General features: G+C 43.9%; 1 protein-coding gene across 4 annotated transcripts in view; it reads left to right on the top strand.

Moving 5' to 3' along the window:
• Positions 1 to 19,559, top strand: part of LOC119187751 (protein bicaudal C) — a 125,261-nt gene that overhangs the window by 91,488 nt on the left and 14,214 nt on the right. For all 4 annotated transcript variants that reach the window (XM_037435825.2, XM_075878834.1, XM_037435824.2 and 1 more), the window contains 3 exons: positions 9,225 to 9,390; positions 15,706 to 15,833; positions 18,822 to 18,982. In XM_037435825.2, coding sequence (XP_037291722.1) covers positions 9,225 to 9,390; positions 15,706 to 15,833; positions 18,822 to 18,982 — 455 coding nt within the window. The remainder of the gene's footprint in view (positions 1 to 9,224; positions 9,391 to 15,705; positions 15,834 to 18,821; positions 18,983 to 19,559) is intronic.

Here is a 19,559-nt window from a genome sequence, read left to right as displayed (position 1 = left end):
CTCTTATTTCGAGCCTGGCCGTGCATCTGCCAAGGGGCGTAATAGTGTGACCACCTGTCGTGCGTATCTGCAACCCACTCCATTTCATCACAACCTTTTTCAGTTCCTTTGCCATTTTGCGACTCATTACTGAATAATTAGTGCCGGTGTCAACTAAGGCATTCAGCTCGTATTCGTTGGTTTTTAACCACAAATCGGAAGTAATCGTTATGCTGCTGCTCTTATCTGCTGCAAACATAGCATCATCACCCTGAAACTCTGAAGTATCTTCAGAACTGTCGTTATCAGCGGCCTCACCTCCACAGGTCGCTTGCTTCAGTTTTCCTGATGTGGGCTTGGAGAACGATTCCCAGGCTGACTGGAAGATGCACAAGGGCTAGGTGATCGGTAACGCATGGGCGATGGTAATCTTTGTTGATGCTGGCGTGGAGCAAGTGGACTTGGGCACGTGGACAGGTATTCTTCTATCTCTGCTGGCCGTTCACCGTTTCGAGGACATGGTGCATACAATGAAAAGCCCCTTAATCCAGCCTGTCGGTAAGGGCAGAACCTATACAGGTGACCTGCTTCTCCGCAATGGAAACACAAAGGCCTGCTAGAGTGCCTAGAATATTCTCCTAGTGTCAAGAACAGGCGCCTTCCCCATCGGCGGCTGGGAAATTGATTTGGATTCGGCGTTAGGGGGCGCTACTTGCAACTGGCGCGTCAGTTTGCGTGCCGGCCAGGCCTTTCAACGTTGTGTCGGGTGGCGACTTGTCTGTGTGGTGAAGCGTGTTCTCGCTACGTTTCGAATATGTGCCGTGAATTCTCGTGCAGCGATTGTGTGTGACTATGCCTGAAAAAAAAAAAGGAAGAACGTGCATTGTGCAAAGGCGGGTACAAGTCTTTCAAAGAGAAGGTGTCTCTGTTCAGGGCTCCGGCAGACCCTGTTCGTCTTCAAGAATGGGCGCGAAACATCAAAAGAGGTGACAAAGTTCTAGACGAAACTTGTGTAGTGTGTTCTCGTCATTTTGATGATCGCTACATCCAAAGAACTTTCAAGCATGTCATCAACGGTGAGGACATCGAATTCGACCGTGAACGACCATCGCTAACGCCGGACGCCGTTCCTACCATTTTCCCGGATGGCCCCGCTTACCTGACTAAACCAGTGCCTCGAAAAAGAAAAGAGAGGAATATTGCTGACTGCACAGCTCCGCCTGCTAAGCGCAAAGCGCCGAATGAACCCACGACTTCCCAGGCCTGTGACGATGCTGCCGCTGGCGAGGAAACAGCACAGGCGCCGCACCCGTTTCACAGCATAACGCCGCCGTCGGCATTTTGCAGCAAAATTTGCTTGCCCAGTAACCCAGAAGCATTGTGCTTCGCATGGCACTACAATACAGTGCTGGGTGACGTCTGCGTGTTGAAACACGTAGTGTTTTCGTCAAGCAAGGAAGTAGGTGCTGCAGATGGGTACCTTTGCAGTACTTACTGCCGCGGCATAAATGTGGAAGAGCACTATGTCAGCACCGAAACTGACGCACTCGCTTCGCTGAAAAGGGCCGACGATCTGCTTCTTTGTTGTGGCTGCGAAATTGAGCCTACCGCTGGCACTAAGTGCGCCTACGGGAGGGAATGGTGGTCGCGGATGAGGAGAGAAATATGTGATTTTTTGTGTTGAACAGTCGTACCGCTGGGAGCCCCCGGTTGGCCACCCCTTAATTACCGCAATTTAAAAAGTAGCATTGGTAACGCGCGAGCGACCAATCTATGAAGAGGCGGCACGTCAGGAGGACACAAAATCTCAACAAGGCAGAGAGCTCGCATACATTTCGTTCAAATTCACACGCTTTATTTACAGTCTGCATGGAAAACACAGGATAACAAGGCAATCACGTGCTAAGCCATGAAACCACCACTGCAATTTCAACGCAAAGCGTCTGCTCCGGCTTGCTGCCTTCCCAGCTTGCCGAAAAAGCAGCGCGCCAGAGAGCGGTACTGCCACCTGGCGGCTGTATCGCATACCATTTCCCCTCGGCCGGCCCGTTCACGACACTAGGAGAAATATTCTAGGCACTCTAGGCCTGCGCTCGTGATCCCGCCAGATGTCATTTTTTCGGGGCCTTCGATCCACGTAGCGAGCTACGCTGCGTGTTAGTGGCAGGTAGGAGGTAGCCATTGGTTCCGGGGGGGACGAGTGCTGCGCACTGTCGGTGGGTAAGGAGCCGCCACTGCCACTGCGGCATTGCTGTGCGCCACGGGTTGCCAGAGTACCTCCAAATACGTTGGGATGCATCGGATTGGCTGTGGCTCACGCACCGGCTCCCGTATGACCTGCCCCAGTTCATCTCGCACTTCGTTGACGACAGTCAGTGCTACTGCAGTGTGAGGTGCTTGCAACTTGCTGAGCTCGTCCTTGATCACCGATCCGATGAGTTCTCGCAGGGCTTGCATGTCACTCCGCAGGCCTCGCGAGAAGACATTGGCAGGGCCACAGTTTATGTTGTGATTGTACTGCCGAGCCCGCTGTTCCAGTGTCTTCTCGATGGCTGTCGCTTTGGAATGAAACTCTGCAACTGTGCGTGGTGAGTTGCGGACGAGAACAGCGAATAGCTTTTGCTTCACCCCACGCATGAGATGACGCAGCTGCTCATCTTCAGCCATGTTGGAATCCGCACGCTTGAACAGGCGGATCATTTCCTCTATGTACATTGCGACACTTTCGTTGGTGAGCTCGTTTCAGGTTTCAAGAGCAGCCTGCGCCTTTTCTTTGCGACCGGTGCTGGCATAAGTTGCCAGCGCTTCTCGCCGAAATTCATCCCAGGTACGCAAAGTGGTCTCATGGTTTTCGAACCACGTCTTTGCAAAGGCCTCCAAAGCAAAGTATACCCAGCGGAGCTTCTCTGTCGTCTCTATCATTCAAACTTCCCACTCTCCGAGGTCCAGCCAATCATCCACGTCTTCGTACGAGTCGCCATGAAATACTGGCAGCTGGTGAGCCTGATTGATCATGATGTGTGCCGATGTTACCTGAGTGGTCATAGTGGCGGCGTCCATTGGAAGTTTTTCTTGGCGTGAAGTGAAGAGGGCTCAAGTAGGGTGAGTGACCTCGAATACGACGGCTGGCCCTTTGGTGCACAGGTGTCGGCCCCACAGGATTGACTCGCTAATGGTAGGGGGCTACGCTGTATTCCAAACATAGGGCTTCGATTCATACTGAGCACCTCCAGCAGAAATATAGCGATACTAAAGCACAGAGGCTTGTAAAAGAAACTTATTTATAAGGGTGAACCTGCGCCCACAAGTTAAACTAACTGGGAGAGAAAACTAAGAGTCCGTCGAACACCAAAGAAACCTTGGAAAACCCGTTTTTTTTTCTCACCAGAACCCAGAGTGCGTGACGCATGCTAGCTGGGTCTGGCCAGGTGCACGTGCTGCCACGGTCTCTGTTGCGGCACGGTGAAGGGCACTCTATCTGAATGCGGACAATGTATCGCGGCAATACGATACACATATTGAATCAACTAGATTGTTTTGCCACATCAAGCAAAATTATTTGGCACCCTGGGATCAAATGCATGTGCCAAAGTTAAAAGGATTTTTATAGTAGCATTTTTAATGAAATTTTACAAGTCACTCAGTATTTGGCAGATTTATATATATATTTTCACTAAATTTTAATTTTACATTAATTGATAAGCAAATACACATATTCTTGGCATGTCCCGATATGGACAGCCAGGCAACGTTCAAAACTTAGTCTGGTCGGAGATCCAGTTCAAACGTCCAGAAAACAGCCACACGGACATAGATTTTCACAGTATGTTCATTGGCTATCAGTGTTAGATATTCATACGGCTGGACATTTGTATTCATAATGGACAGCCAGCGGATATCTGTGTTTACTTGGGAGCACAGTTGCAAGTTAACCAAAACACTGTAAATTAACATAATGTCCGTGCAGTAGGGTGGCATCTAGTATGCCATTAATCATTTTTTGCAGACGCGTGGTACTCGCTACACTTGGAATAAATTTTGTCCAATTTTATTTATGCCATGGCTGACGCCGATTAAGAATTGTGCTCTGGCTTTTGTTCTGGGTGTGAGCATTCGACGACCCACTAGTTACAGTTTGCATTGTGTGATGCCTGGTTGGTCCTTTGCTGTTCTGAAATGCTTTATTACGCATACTAACGAGATTCCTTTCCTGACATGAAGCCTGCCTGGAGTCGGCATTTGAGAGCACTGCGCTGGCAAGCAGGCAACCTGGTTTTGAATACTTTTGTGTCCTTGGCGTTTTTTATTTACTTGGTTTTTATTCCCTTTTTCGTGCAGTAGTAGTTAAGGGCAGCGGTGGTAGACAACTACGGCCAGTAAAACGACTCTTGTTGTGATCTCCTAACAGCTTTCTTTGTGAAACCGACACCGGTAGCATTGACACAGTGAACGCAAAGAATGTTATGGCCCCAGAAGGAATCAAAACCCAGAATTCTGCGTGGCAATCGAGTACACTACCGCCGAGCTTCACCAGGTCTCGGAACTGCTTTGAAGAAAGACCCTATGCAAACGTAATGTTGGCATAAAAATGGAGGACCCTTAAGCTATGCTTTTAAGACTTGACCACGAAAGCGATATCCTGCCCTAGAGGGTACTTCAACGTCTTAGTGCATACTTTTTGTTGTATGATGGCACTCGAGAAGTTTAAATTGTGGATTACTATAATACAATTGATCAAGTTCAAAGTGGCTTGTGTCAGCGAAGCGTTTTCCTATGTACGCATTGTATGTAATGGGTAGCATGCTTTATACCACTGGCAATTATGCGCATGCAATCTTCTCAATTTTGCAATGTGCCTTCTACATGGCCTTAAATAGGCATGGTAATGTGCGTGCTTTTTGTAGTGGGTGGCCAGCTTTAAACCATGAAGTCATTATGATAATCGCATGATATGATGCCCGATGACAATGTACGCTTGTACCATTCATTATTATTTGAATATTGCATGTTGTATTGTGAAGCATGTATACAGGACACATGTGTTTGTGAAGCATGAAAGTTACTTTCACTGCATTTCCAAGTAGAGAAAATTATTTTCACTCTATTTCTAAGCAGACACGTGGCTGTGTGAAAGAACACCTGGTTGCCATGCAAACGACCCGGGTTTGATTCTCCTTCAGACCAGGAATTATTTCTACCTTTCTCGATTTTTCAGTCATGCACACGATGATTTTTCGCTCGCTACTAAAGAGTGAAACAAGCTCTTTAATGTTATTGCAGTGCTAGTGCAGACCATGTAATTTTATAAGCATATGTACTCAAATGATACAGGCATCACTTTGAGTTTGACTCAATTGTAGTTAAGCACCATCCACTGAAGTTGATCTACGTAGCACAATCCAGGGGTACCATTCTCTCAAGCACAAGCACTGCATTTCAGCTTACCACTTCTGGTGTTAGCAATACTTGTGTTGCTCTCAATATGCAACTTCAAACATCTGGTTGTATAAAGTATATGTGACTGTTCAACATAAATGTCTGTGTATACAACATTTGCACACATTTTTAGCATAATTTTTAGTGTTTTTACAAACAAAAAATTGCACCACAGTCACTTTTGCTCCACATGCCTCTCGTGACAATTCTCATGGTACGCAAGATCTGCCGAATTTTTATCTTTAATATGGCTTCACTTGCTTGTCCTGGCTAGAGAAAAAAATGAGAACAAATGGCAGCCATAAATGGAGGTAAATTTTGGCTAAATTCACTTTTTAAAGGGTCTCTGTAACACTTTTTTAGTGTGGCAGAAAGTTTCAAACATAGCACAGGAAACTGCCTGGAATTGACATTTAATTACCGAGGTGTATTTCACATCGCTTCCTCTCTAAAAATGATGCCATATACCTGAATGGCTGCACCATAAACACATAGTGCACGGCCATAGGCTAATTTTAACATTGAGTGTTGCCAAGTTACCATAGCTGCCACAAGATGCCGCTGCACTCACAATTGCATTGAAGGTAAGCCACGCGTTCAGAAAAAGTGCTCAAGATCATGAGACACACTTGCAAATGTTGCTTCTTGCCCTTTAGTCATACTCCCCACCCATCCCCCACGTAGCTTTCAACACTCGCTGGTACGAAAGGAGGGAAAGAACCTAAAGTGTGCAACGAGTTCCAGCTACTCCACTCGTACTTGACAAATCCTAAAAATTTTCCATCATTCTATTCGCGAAGCAATAAACTACTTTGATGAAGCCATTTGACAATTTTTGGAAAAGTGTTCCAGGACCAGAAAAGTACACTTCAAGAAAGAGGTCAGACATTTATGCTTGACATCATTATTTTGTGCTGTAATTGTTTTTGTTCAGAATATGCACAGTCATTGCATGTTTGACTCCTAGATTTGCCTATCGCTTCTATTTCACTTTTGGGACCCGCTTTACTGTTCTGTTTTTGCCTGCGGTGGAAAGGTTTCAGAAATGCTGCATTGTCTGTCCTCAAGTGCGCATGTCTATTTTTGCACTGTTTTTACATCCCAAATTAAAGACAAGAACACAAGAGATGACAGGGTGCTGATCTCTCTACTAAAATTTATTGGAAGGCACATGTACATATATGAATTAGCCAACCTAGTCACATGAAAAACCTTGGCATCTGCACAGCAGAGCAAACGGGGTACAAAAAAGACCCTATCATGGTGAAAAGTGACACGTGTGTGAACACTCGAGAAATAAAAAAAAAAAACCCTTCTACTGGCAAAAAAATATGCATAACAGTCCATAAAAACTATTTGTTCCAAACTCAGGTATCGAACCTCCTTTTCACCCAGGGCCACAGACGGCTTACTCAAGCACTTTTCCCTCCTTATGTCTCCATCGCCTCCCTAGTGCATTTGTCCCAATGGGCAAAAAGTCGTTTTCTCTCAATCGGTTGGCAGCCATGCACCGTTTTTACATCCCAAGCATAAACCACCAACTAGGCCAACTTTCACTTCTGTCTGTGTAAAACAAGAAATATACATTGTTGAGTTGATTCAAGAAAGGCAGAATTGCAGTTAGACTTGTGTGTCTTCTTAAAATGTAGTGCAGAGCTGCTCAACACATGTACTACCACTAAAACTAGTGCAAGCAGGTGGTCCTGCCAATGTCCTACTGCTATATTTCTATGTTCTTGGCACTATACTATAGCATAGCAGTCGACAGTACAGTCTGCATGCTCCACCATTTGGTGCAACCACAAGAACACTCAATACCATGGCTGAGAGACTGTCATTGAATAGGCAGTAAAAATGGCAATTCAGAGCAGCTGTGGCAGTCTCTGCAGTGTGATGCAACCAAGTTTTAATACTATACAAAAATATGCACATCGTAAGACTAGTGACATGTTTGATGTTGCGGTGAGATTCCCTGTAGAACATTCTACTCGGCAAGCGTGTCAGACGTTCAGTGCCTGAAATATAGCCAGCTACTTTGTCCTCATTTTGCTTTAACTATGCTGGCACTCTGCCTCTCATTAGAGTTCACTTTATAACGCGGTAGCGTTAAAGAACTTGTTTCGCAGAAATTCCTGCGTCGACATCGTTGGTTGTGAATAAAAAATCTTGTGCGCGACTAAGAAATCGAACAATATGAATAAAATAAATGATAAAAAATTCTGTGGCAGAGTGGGAACCAAACTAGGGTTGTTAAGGTCCGAGTGGGGTTCGAACCTGGGTCGTTTGCGTGGCAAGCGGATGTTCTAGCACATGGCCAAACCTCTGCCTGTGAAAACAATGAAAAGAACTTTCTTTGCTTTGAAATGCAGTGAAAGTAGCTTTCATGCTTCACAAACGCACACGCCCTGTATACATGCTTCACAATGCAACATGCAATATTGCAGTAATAATGTGTGGTACAAGAGTCCATTGCCAACGGGAGTCGGAACATGTGATTATCGTAATAGCTCCGTGGGTAAAAGCTGGTACTCCACTACAAAAGGCACACACGCTACTGCACATCGGATATTCGAAAAGGTTTCATGCGCTAAGTGCTTGAAGTACACACTGGGAACAGTCTGTCACTATTGCGTTCAACTCCTAAAGGCGAAGCTTTAGGGTCTCCTAATTTTTTTAGTTTTAAAAATGCTGGAGATACCCACTGTCAGCTGATGTCTATTCTCTAATAAAATGAATAGACATGATTCATGTGAAACATTTTTTTTTTTCAGTCTGCTTGTGCAGTTTACAACCCAACAGGCAGGAATTGTTTAAAAAAAAAAAATGAAACTGGCAGATTAGTGTAAGCTGGTGCTAGCTTCTGGTACAAGGCTGGTGATTTCCAGTGGCTTCATGCCCACACAATCCAGTGCCCTTAAGTGGAGATCAGGGGCAGTGCTCAGCTAGTGCTGAACGGTTTTATATGCAACTCGGAAGCCTTTGTAGAAATAAGGAAGGCAGCGTAAAAAAAACATGTTTTTCGTTACCTTTTTTTCACTAAACGCATTTAAAAGAGAAGCTAATTAAAGCTGGAGCGATGAAGTCTTTTATAGGAGCTTATTGAAATGCTGCTGCCGCATTATATATTGCAGCCATGTCGAAAGTCAATGATCGCGAAAGCATGCCAGCAGCCTCGGTCTTTCAATTAATTATATTATTATTATTATTTATTACAGAAGCTTTCTTAAAGTAAGGATTATCATTCTCAATTTATAGCATCAATGTTATGTAGTATATGCCTTACATGAACAAAGTTTTAAAAAGTGGCCTTGCATTTCCTCTTTGCAGCAGTGCTGGCTCTTTGCACAGCATATATTGTATATAGTATGTGGCCCACATTCCCCATCTTCAGTCTACTGTAGTGGGTGCAAGGACAAGGTCGTGAGAAATTTAGAGCTGGCTTTTTAAATCACAGGCTTTCAATTCTGCACAGCTTGAATGACTGGGCTGCATGTTTTGTCCATGATTTTTATCATGGAGTTGACCATGCCTTCAACGAAGGTTTTATGTGCACTCTTTTGCTGTAGTTCAAGCTTTTGTTGCGTTAGGGGTAGGATTGTGAAAATGTATAGTGACTGGCTGTCTATACTTGCGTTTGCAAAAATATAAAGTCATGCTGTAATATTGAGACTGCTTTTTGGTTATTGGTTATTTTAGATTATGGTACAGTTTGCTGTAGAATGCTTCCAATGCCATTGTAAATGTCTGCCATACTTTGTGCTTCTTTTTTTTTTCTAGCTTGCAGTGAGACATTGCAGTTGTTGTTGCAGGGTTTGGATCTTGTGATGAGGGGCACCAGCCCTGCAATGCAGATGGAGGCTGCTACACGTGGGAAGAGTCCACAAATAGAGAAGAGGATGATACCTGGAAGAAAGCCCTCAGTCATGGTTCACCCACACATCTCTCCCAAGAGCATGACTGCTCACCAAGGGAATCGTAAGAATTTCATCTTCAGTGCAAATACTTAGTGTTCCTTTCTGATCAGCCATACCTGCATGTCACTGCATGTCATAGATATACTTTTTCAACTCCTTAATGCCCAACTTGTTTGCTGCGCAGAGTTTTGTCTTCTGGGGGGGGGGGCAAGAGTTGATTTCTTTATGTAGAAAGGTTTTCTTTTTTCTTTTTCATCTTTTACATGACCCACACTTGTGCTTTGCTCCTGGGTAGTCAATTCAAAGGTATCTGTGCTTGCTACTTTCTTGTTGAGCCAACACACACACACACACACATGATTCCCAGCAGTTGTTTCAATATGCAACTTTTTGCTGATAATTATGTATGAATGTATGCATTTGTACATGCATCTATAAATCGTACCACTGCAAGAGTAATATTGGTGCTAGTGACGTCCCAAGTAACCTCAGATATCCGATAGGCATACGACGGGACACACATTTCGGATATTCCAGACATCCATCAGATGTCCACGGATGTACACTGTACGTACGAAGGACATACAAATTTGTTACCTTTGTTCGTTTGACATTCCTCTAGGACATCCTACATGGACATTGACAGGACCTTCGAGAATATATGTTTGTGTGTATATAGTTAGTGCATATTCAAGAAAACCTTTCATGTGAACAACGTACCCACACAGCTTTGGAGGCCAGTATTTTTTCCGCCGGAGCTTTTCTGCTGCAAATAAATTCTAAAAAAAAAATGAAGTTATTCTAGTGACCGCAATACGTTCACACGGACAAGCACAGGAGAAAGACTATTGGGTGTAGCACATCTTCTAAAGATTAAGAGGCACTGACCACGTGCTCGTCCTAAATCGGTTAATAGCAAGGAATATCCGAGCAAATAAAGAACTAGAAACATGCCACGTATTAGCAAGGCTTATACAAATTATGGGCAATAGTCAGCGCGTGATCAGTATAGATAAATGCCCGATATCAGCGGGGTTGCTGAAGCAGCGGGGTTGCTGAAGCAGCGGGGTTGCTGAAGCAGCGGGGTTGCTGAAGCAGCGGGGTTGCTGAAGCAGCGGGGTTGCTGAAGCAGCGGGGTTGCTGAAGCAGCGGGGTTGCTGAAGCAGCGGGGTTGCTGAAGCAGCGGGGTTGCTGCTGCTTGACGTGGTAATCTCTGCCGAAAACAGTGGTGGGCTCATGCCACGTTTCGGTGTTTCTTCTAGAAGAGTGATCTTTCATAACTTCACATTATGCTGTTGATGTCCATGAGGGCACAGTTGAAAAAAAAATCTGCCTTCTGCCGCTTGGAGCCTCGGAGACCGGCTCGGCATACATGCGTGCGACGTGACATGAACACCACCCTTTATCGCACTCTTTCCCTGTGAGCACCGCTGGTCAAGCAGGTTTCGGGACAATGGGCACAATGGCGTGTGTTTTCTCCCAACACATCCAGAAAGGCATGGCTAGCATGACGTGTACGTTCGAGGAATCTGAGCAACTGCAATGCACCGCTTGTTGAGAAGTGTCGAGGCTGGCGCATAGATTGCCTACAGGATGACTGCTATGACACGCTCGATCCGCATTTGTCAGTTCACATGCGATAATAACACTAAATACATTGTTTTTTATGACATACGATACACATATTGAATCGGATTGTTTTGCCGCATCAAGCGAAATTGGCATCCTGGGATCAAGTGTGTGTGCCGAAGTTTGAATGAATTTTATAGTAGCATCTCTAATGAAATTTTACAGGATTGTCTCTCGGGATTCGGCAGATGTAGATATATTTTCACTACATTCTAATTTCACAATAACTGATGAGCAAATACACATATCCTTGGCATGTCCTTAAATGTACACCCAGTCAACGTTCAAAACTTAATCTCCGGTCAGACATCCAGTTTTGACGTCCAGAAAGCAACCACATGGGACATGGATTTTCACAGTATGTCCATTGGCTATCCGTGTTAGATATCCATACGATTGGACATTTGTATTTGTAATGGACAGCCAGTGGATATCTGTGGTAACTTGGGGTAAAATTAAAGCAGTGAAATTGCAATGCATGACGCTTCTAAGCACACCGATAGTGAGTACCGGGCGTGATCCTTGATTGAGCATATGTGACCATTTACAGCGGTCCATGGCAATGCGCATATTTTAAATATACTATCTTCAGTCTCGCTGCTTGCATGCTCAACCACACTGGCACACATTTCATTTTAAAAGTTGTGGGTTTGGTCCCAGTCATGGCGGTTGCAGTTCGATGGAGATAAAATATTTGAGGCGAGTGTACTGTGCAATGTCTGTGCACGTTAAAGGACATCACATCGTCTCGTGATCATATCGTGGTTTTGAGACTTTATATCCCGTATATTATTTGATTTGAAAATTGGTGATGCAATACCATTAAAAATGCAGGTTTAAGGACTGCTTTCTACCACCTTGAAAAATGGATTGTCTCGCACTCTTTATCAGTGCGCAAGGGAGAAAGAACTCCACATTTCACTATTTTGACTCTGGTTGTAGATCACCAGAGTACATTTTTCTTGCTTCAACTGTACAGTTTTAGCAATTTTACACTAAATTGACAAAACACCGATTTCAGACTGTCAGCTGTCACCAGGAGCTGTTTTTTCACCATGTAGGTGTCCTTGTTATACCACACCAACAGTCTGCTGACTATACACTAAAAGCTCCATTTATATCGCGTCATTCTCCTAGTCATGTCAGCCAGTTCTCAAGTCGCACAGGAGGTGTGCACATTCTCGCTTGGCCACTAGATGACAAGATAGCTAAAAGTTTTCCTGGTGCTGGTGTTTTTGGTCTGCCTTTACATTACGCTATAACAGCACACTATCTTTGGAAGCGTTGTTATCCTCGGCCAATTGTTTGCATCTGTATCGAGTCTTCGTGAATTTCATGTCAGTCTGGCGTAAACGTGCTTTTAGTGTACACATTTATATGCATACATAATGTACTGACACTTCTTTTTGCACTATAGATTACACTAAGTAAATCACCTCTAATTGGTACATAATGCTTGCTGCTTCAAATGAACATTAATTTGACAAACTGCTACAATGACTACCAAAAAAAAAAAATCCCATATTGTTTCCATGCTTCAGTAATAATCTCTCTATCCAGAGTCCAGCTGTACATTACGGGTGATTATTGCTTGTGAAGGTGTCACACAGGTCCCGTTAATTAGGGAGGCGATCGCCGGGCTAATTCCAAGAGCCGAAGTATCGGCCCCCCGAACCGCACCACGAAAGCGTGGACAATTTAGAAGTGGTCCTTATTGGCGCGCCAGCAGACGCCGGCTGTGGCCCAAAGAACAAGTCAGAGCCGAGAGTTGATAAACAAACAAAATTATATTCTCAATAATGGCAGATCGAAAACAATACCCGAGTATGCACACTCCACAATAGTTGAGTACAATATGTCACCAATCAACCAACGTACTATACAATACAATCAACCACACTCAAAACAACGGACACAGACTACAATTCATACTACAATGCAGTCGCATGCATTGAACAACCAAGACACTTAAGGACTAAAGAGATAGAAAACCTATTCAGTCCAAAGTCCTTGGAACAAAAGTATGAATGATACTCTTCCGAGAATCACTCACTCAAAGTCCAGCGTTGTTGTCGTTCCGCTGCCCCCTGAAGTTTCTCTTCCAGGAAACCTCGCGTCTTCAATTGGCCACTCTTCAAGCTTCAACTTCTTCGCCGGAAACACGTCGGCTTCACACACGCAGCTGTTGCCACGCGTCTTCGCTCGATAGCGGTAAACACACGCTCTTGCCTGTAGCTCGAGCCTTCACCCCTCAGGTGGAAATCCTCTTCTTCTCCTGCTTTGTCGCTACGGACAAAACCTTCGCCGACTACACGGCGGAATCCCTACGCGCTCTGGCGCTAACTTCCGTCTTCTCCTGCTTTGTCTCTACAGACAAAACCTTCGCCGACTACATGGCGGTATACCCTACGCGCTCTGGCGCTAACTTCCGTCTTCTCCTGCTCTCTCGTCTCCGCTGCTCGGTTAAATACCTTCCGCACGACATTCCAGAAGGTTCTTGTCATTTCGTCGGCGCGATACGCAGCGAAGGCTGGAAAGAGGGCGAGACGGTTGGAATGCCCTCCGCGATGGATGACTCAACCCGCCGTGACCACGCCTATTTCCTTCTGGAACTTTCCAGCGCTTGCTCGGTCGCCGCTGTGGAATGAGGAGGTTCATTGGCGAAGCCACGCTTCCGAGGGAAGAGCGCGCGCCCGGGGGGGGGGGGGGGGGGAGCCTTGGATGTTTGTTTTCTTTTTTTTTCTTTTGACCTCGCGGCGTTTCTCCCGCCCGTTATCGCAAGAATTTGGCGGCGCACCCATTTTTAGCGCTCGTTCTGTGACAGAAGGTGCATAAAGGTCAGTTTCATTGTAATGTAGAATTGATGAATGGAATATTATACCAAGCAAGACTGACAGCTGTTGCAATTTGTTGCTAGCTCCTTTAGCATCTGATCTGGCTTAACTCCACAAAATACTGATTTAAAGAAACATGGCGGCTGCAGTGAGTGAAGTGACCTTGATGCAGTTCATTGCTTCACTGCAAAGCGAGTGGTGAGAACACAGCATGTCAAAGGTATGGGCACTCTGCTTGTCTGTCATGATGGGGCACAGATGATCACACCCAGTAACTGAAAGCAAAGGAGGGTTCATGCGAGTCCAGGAACTCAATCAGGGACGTGGCGTAGACAGACGGGACAGCACAGGAAGAGCTACACGTACAGCTGCCCATTTTCTAGCCTGAACGCGCGAGCGTCGATCGCCCAGTCGATAAGCGGTGTGTAACCGAGCACAGTGGCCAAAATGAACAAGAATACATGTATGCCTGCAATGAAGTCTTCTGCTAGGCTGTTCTAGGAACTTGGACACCAGGACGCCCTGAACAGAAGCTTCGACTCGGCGGTCGATGCTTGTACGTTCAGGGTAAAAAATTGGGTGGCTGTACATTAATAGACTTGTGCACAGTGGCGAGAGAATCTTCCCTGAATTACTCTTCCTACACGCTATAGCATTAGTTTTTAGCGGTGCTGTCAGTAAATTAGGCGCACAACTCGATTGGTCACTGTTATTGTGGTGGCTTGACGTGTTGATGCGCCTCATTGTGCTTTCATGCCTCATTGGTCATGGTCGCGTGCAGCTGGTAGGTGTCAGAGCTCATTGGAGGTTCCAACCAAGAATAGGACAGGTGCCGAAATGGGCTGGTAGCTGCCACAATCCCTCTTCACACAGCTCCTTTGCCAGCGTTCCTGGCTTGCTGCTTCAGTTTCATTCCTCAAGAATTAAATCGGTTTCTCCTCGCGCTCGCTAAAAAGGTGCCGCTGCACACTAGTCACTTTCTTCTTCTGTGGTTCTCAAGTGCACTTTTTAAGTTGTCTCCTACTCGTCACGGTATGCAGTTTCTGTTGGAGCCGTGCTGCCCCACCCTCATGGGCCTTTTTCTCAACTGAAAACAGCTGGCGCATTTCCTCTTCGCTTGACTTGCATTTATCTTCCACTCTTACGTGCTTTCCTTTGAACAGTGAACATACAACACGTGGGCCAGAGGGTTATATTTATGCCGTTGTACTTTATATGTAACCTCATTGCTATGTGTGGCAAAAATGTACCTGTGGTGTTTATGTGATTGCTATTGCATTTACATTATTTGTAGTTTTGTAAAAATGTGTATGAAGAAACTTATTTTTATGTAAATTTGTCTAAGGTTGCCAAAAACCAAACCTTATCACTAGAATAGGCTACAGTCATTCAGCATCCATGCACAAAAGATGTGTGCTATTGTGTGTATCCAGGGAAAGCCAGCCATTTGTATCTTAAGTAATTTGGCAAAAATCTCGTAGATTCTCCTCGAATTGCAAACTGCATGTAGAACTAGAAACAAGAGAATAACAGGAAAGGGCGTTTCTGCAACATATTATAAATACAAATGCATCATCAAAAGTAGCCCACCTCTCACATTCTCACATTCCCTCACATTTCTAATATAAATTGATGAAACATCATTGAGTATATTCTTTAAAAACCATATATTGCTCATTCATATAAAATGTAGAACACTTTGGAATCTTTTGAAGAATCTCCTAACTGTTCCTACCTCACATTCAGGTTCTTTACTATTAATCTGTATTTGACTTGCTCTGTTGGTTCCCTAATTTATAGGTATACACGATTTCTTGATGTATCGTATTTTTATATAATTCTTGCTTAAGACCTAGTACATAGGCTAGCACTATTTTGCAAAAACTGTTTCCACCTTTCCTTTTTTCTATTAGATATGTTGATTCCTCGATGCCTCAGTACCAGAAAAACATGGGTCCTGTTGGTTGTGAAAGGAAAGTGACTTTTGGAAGTCCCTTGCCACGTCTGGACTATGAAAGGAGGAAGTTGCTTGCAACTAAAGGTTAGTTGGGATCTAGTTTTATAATTGCAGTGTTAAGTTGGGAAAACAGACATCTACAAAAAGAAGTTAACACTAGCTATGTAAAGCTTAAGGAACTGCGAAGTTAGTTCATCTTGGAGACTTAATGTGTCCTTCTTGGCTGATGCTAGGTCTTTCCTGGTGTAGCAGATTTGAGTGCACGTTAAAGAACCCCAGGTGGTCAATTTCCAGAGCCCTCCACTACGGCATCTCTCATAATGATGTGGTGGTTTTCGGACGTTAAACCCCACATATCAATTTCCTTGGTGTAGTCGAACTACAGCCTGTCGCAGACCATGCAAGAATATCCAAACTGCAACACAAGAACAAATGTGCAAAGCTACCTGTCGCACTCCCTGTAGAAGCACAGGTCTCTCGTGCCTCCTACTGAACTCTCGCAGCCACTACGCTGAGCTTGCTCGTTGCGCGGACTGTGTTTGGCGGTGTGGCTGATAAGCAATGGCACATGATAAGCAACTGCATGAAGGGTTTTTGTGAACATCCGACTTTTTACCTCCATCTTTAAGAGCATCGCTCCTGAAAAGAAAAGCTTGATTTTTTGTTTGCATTTACAGGTGCATGTCAAAGAACTCCAGGTGGTTAGTTCCTGGTGCTCTTGACTACGGCATCTCTCATAATTATGTTATGGTTTTATGATGTATAACACCAATAATTACCTCTCGCAGTTAAATCTTAATATAACAAAATTTTGATATATTGAAGTATTTCAGTCTCTGCAACTTCATGTTCTTCTAACATGATGCATCTCTCCTTAATATAGCATAGTTTGTTTATTGGCGATCTCAATGAGACAGTTTTGCTGCCACTACAAAGTAGTGCGTGCCAATGCAATAAATTGCAACTGATGCAAATATCGGCGGTCATATGGTTCACGTACACACAGTTCTGTACTTTGCACTATGGATGCTATGGATCAGTGCTCTATTTGGTGTTATCACAGTGTCTGGTAGCAAGCATAAGTAGAGGCAGCCAATACAACAAGCTCCTAGTTATCTTGCAAGCAGTCCTGATTGGCGAGAAAAAAAAAATGTCACTTCTTAACGATATAGCAGAGTGTGCTGTTAATATTTCTGGAGCCAAAAGAAGCTATTCTCTGGCAAGCTGTACTCTAAAGAATAAACAAATTCTTGGCGAAAGCAGTCAGAACAAAGTCTCATTTGCTGCAAATAAGATGTTTTTCCCTTCACTTTGCCTTCCACTTGGCCTTCCCTTTGTGTAACTGAAAGGCCAAGGGGCTACAGAACTTAGTTAAGATGCATTATCTGCTACTTTTTGAACTTTATACTTCTAGTGTAATAGAAAGCACTTCAAGAAATATCTGTGGGTAAAAAGCCACACACCACTGCCATGTCTTATGCTCGAAGACAATGCCTTCGATTGAGTTGTCTTCATTTCCGTAAAAACGCGAACTGGGAATATGCATTCTGTTGAGCACAAGACAAGCTTTCAGTACTGTGCCACGAGGTCAATAAGGAACGTTCTGAGAACACTGTACTTCAACGAGGTATACAGAAGGTGCTCTGTCAGCTGCACCTGCACTATTCTCTGAGATATCATTGCCTTGCAGATGATGTGGATTTAGCCAAACAAGCAATTGTTTTAATGATCAGCTTGAACATTCATGCTTGCTGTAATTGAAAGGCCATCTGCTTGGCCATTTAACTCAGCATTGCAAAGAGTGGTCATCACCTAATCTTTGATTAGTGCAGAAATGAAAAGAGTGAGCCAAAAGCATCTGAAATTTGATGCATATTTTTACTCATTTACACAGCTATTCCTGCACCAGTTTAAACTTCATTTTCTAGCATAGCTGCGAGATCAGCTATTTGTTAAAATCATGAAAACCTGCACTGATGATGCATGTGATTTGATGATTTCAAGGGAATATCTATCTCTGCTTAGATTCTATGTTTTCTTTTCTGGGCTGAACCCTTTATTTTTCATACCTTATAGTAAACTAGTTTGTTATTTAGGCATCTTGCCTGTCGTGCTTTCATCATCCTGTCATTGAAACAAACAAGCAGTGCTATGCAGTGTAATATGTCAATTGAAAAGTGCATGCACATGTGAAAAGTGCATGCAAAATATGCACTCTTGTTACGTACATTTAGTTGCTGAAGTGAACTTTAGTGCTGTGGATTACTTTAACGTATTTCCTGGAATTCGGCCACTCTGCTCTAAAACATTAAAACAGGACAAGCAAGGGACCAGGGCTTCTTAGTTTTAATAGAAACTGATTTCGGATAGAATGTTGTGGATTAAACTAAAGCCAGCACAAAAAATGCAACTTTATTGCACTGACTTGTATGGTTATATATACTAGTCCCAAATTCCGGGCTTGCCAGGCAGCCACAGGCTTCATGCATATACATTGCACCGGTGATGCCAGGAGCATTAAGAATTTTGAAGCTGTGGGCAGCTGCTGTGGTTCGGCGATAATCTTTTTTGCACTACAATCACCAGTGCCACTAGGCTGCTAAAAGCTTCTGGGAGGCTTTGTTCTTAACAATATTGGTGACTTTACCATTTGAAAAACTGGCATGGAACATTGTTTGTCGTGGCTGTCATAAAGTAGCTTTCTAACAGTGTTTTTTTACTCTGCTATTCCATAACTAAAGGGGTTCCCTTGCTTTTTTTTCTCTAGCTGCTCTAAAGCAGTTTTCCTGCTCCATAAAGGGCTACTAAAACTGCCGGAGCTGCGCCATCCTGGGTTTAGTCCAGGAGCCAGGAGTTAATGCTGCACGTAACATTAATAAAAACATCCGGAAAGGACTTCAGGGGTGATGAATAACTGTCATTTTTTGAGTGAATGTTAAGCAATGTCTTAAGCAGAATTTTAGAGATGCTATTTATCAGAAATTTTTTATTAGCTCTTTTTTTATTAAATGTAATACATTAGGTTGTATTTAGTAGACATTTTTTTGCTTCATGCAAACGCTTTCCTTGCAGCAATGCAAGAGCATGTTGGTTCTACCAAGAGGGTGCCATCAAGCACCTGGTCTGGCTTTGGCTTTTCAAAATCAATGCCAGAGAGTGCGGTCAAGGGACAAATTCAACTACGCAATGTCGCCAGCTCTTCTAGGCGCCCCCCTAAACTCGAAGAAACTAAGGTATTTTTTTTCTTCTGTGAGAGAAGCGCACATGCCATTTAGAGGTTAGGAGAAACTCCAAAAGACATCAAAAGCCATTTTTTTTGCTTGTTTTGGATTGCCGATTTATCAAGATTAATGGTGTTAAGTGATTTTTGATGACCGTGTTTTTACTGCAATCAAAATTTATGAGAAGTCATCAGAAGTCCTTAAATTGCATGTCTAATTTCATCTTTTAATGAGCTTTGTTGCGACCAAAAGTAGTGCCTGATGATACCATTTGTCGTCGGCCACTCTGCAAGTTTGACTGAGTTGAGTACACATAGAAATGGAAAGGCTTGATATCTTTAATAAAGATAAAGCAAAATTGTTCAGCAATGCTTTTTCTCTTGTTAGGGGTTAAATTAGCACACTTGTAAAGTAACATGCAATGGGAGGTTTATTTTCTTTAGATTTATTTTTCTTCGTGCTGTAGTGAAGATGAGTGCTACTCATGAAGGCAGGGGTATGACTAGGTCGGTGAAGAAGACGTTTGGTTGGCTGGGTACTCGGGCTGGTTCCGCCATTACCACTTGACGTGTTGTGACCGCTCTCCTGT

Source organism: Rhipicephalus microplus, chromosome X, assembly GCF_043290135.1.
Source record: "Rhipicephalus microplus isolate Deutch F79 chromosome X, USDA_Rmic, whole genome shotgun sequence".
In the NCBI taxonomy this organism is placed as follows: domain Eukaryota; kingdom Metazoa; phylum Arthropoda; class Arachnida; order Ixodida; family Ixodidae; genus Rhipicephalus; species Rhipicephalus microplus.
The sequence above is the reverse complement of the archived record's forward strand: the minus strand, read 5'-3'. Positions and strand labels throughout refer to the sequence as shown.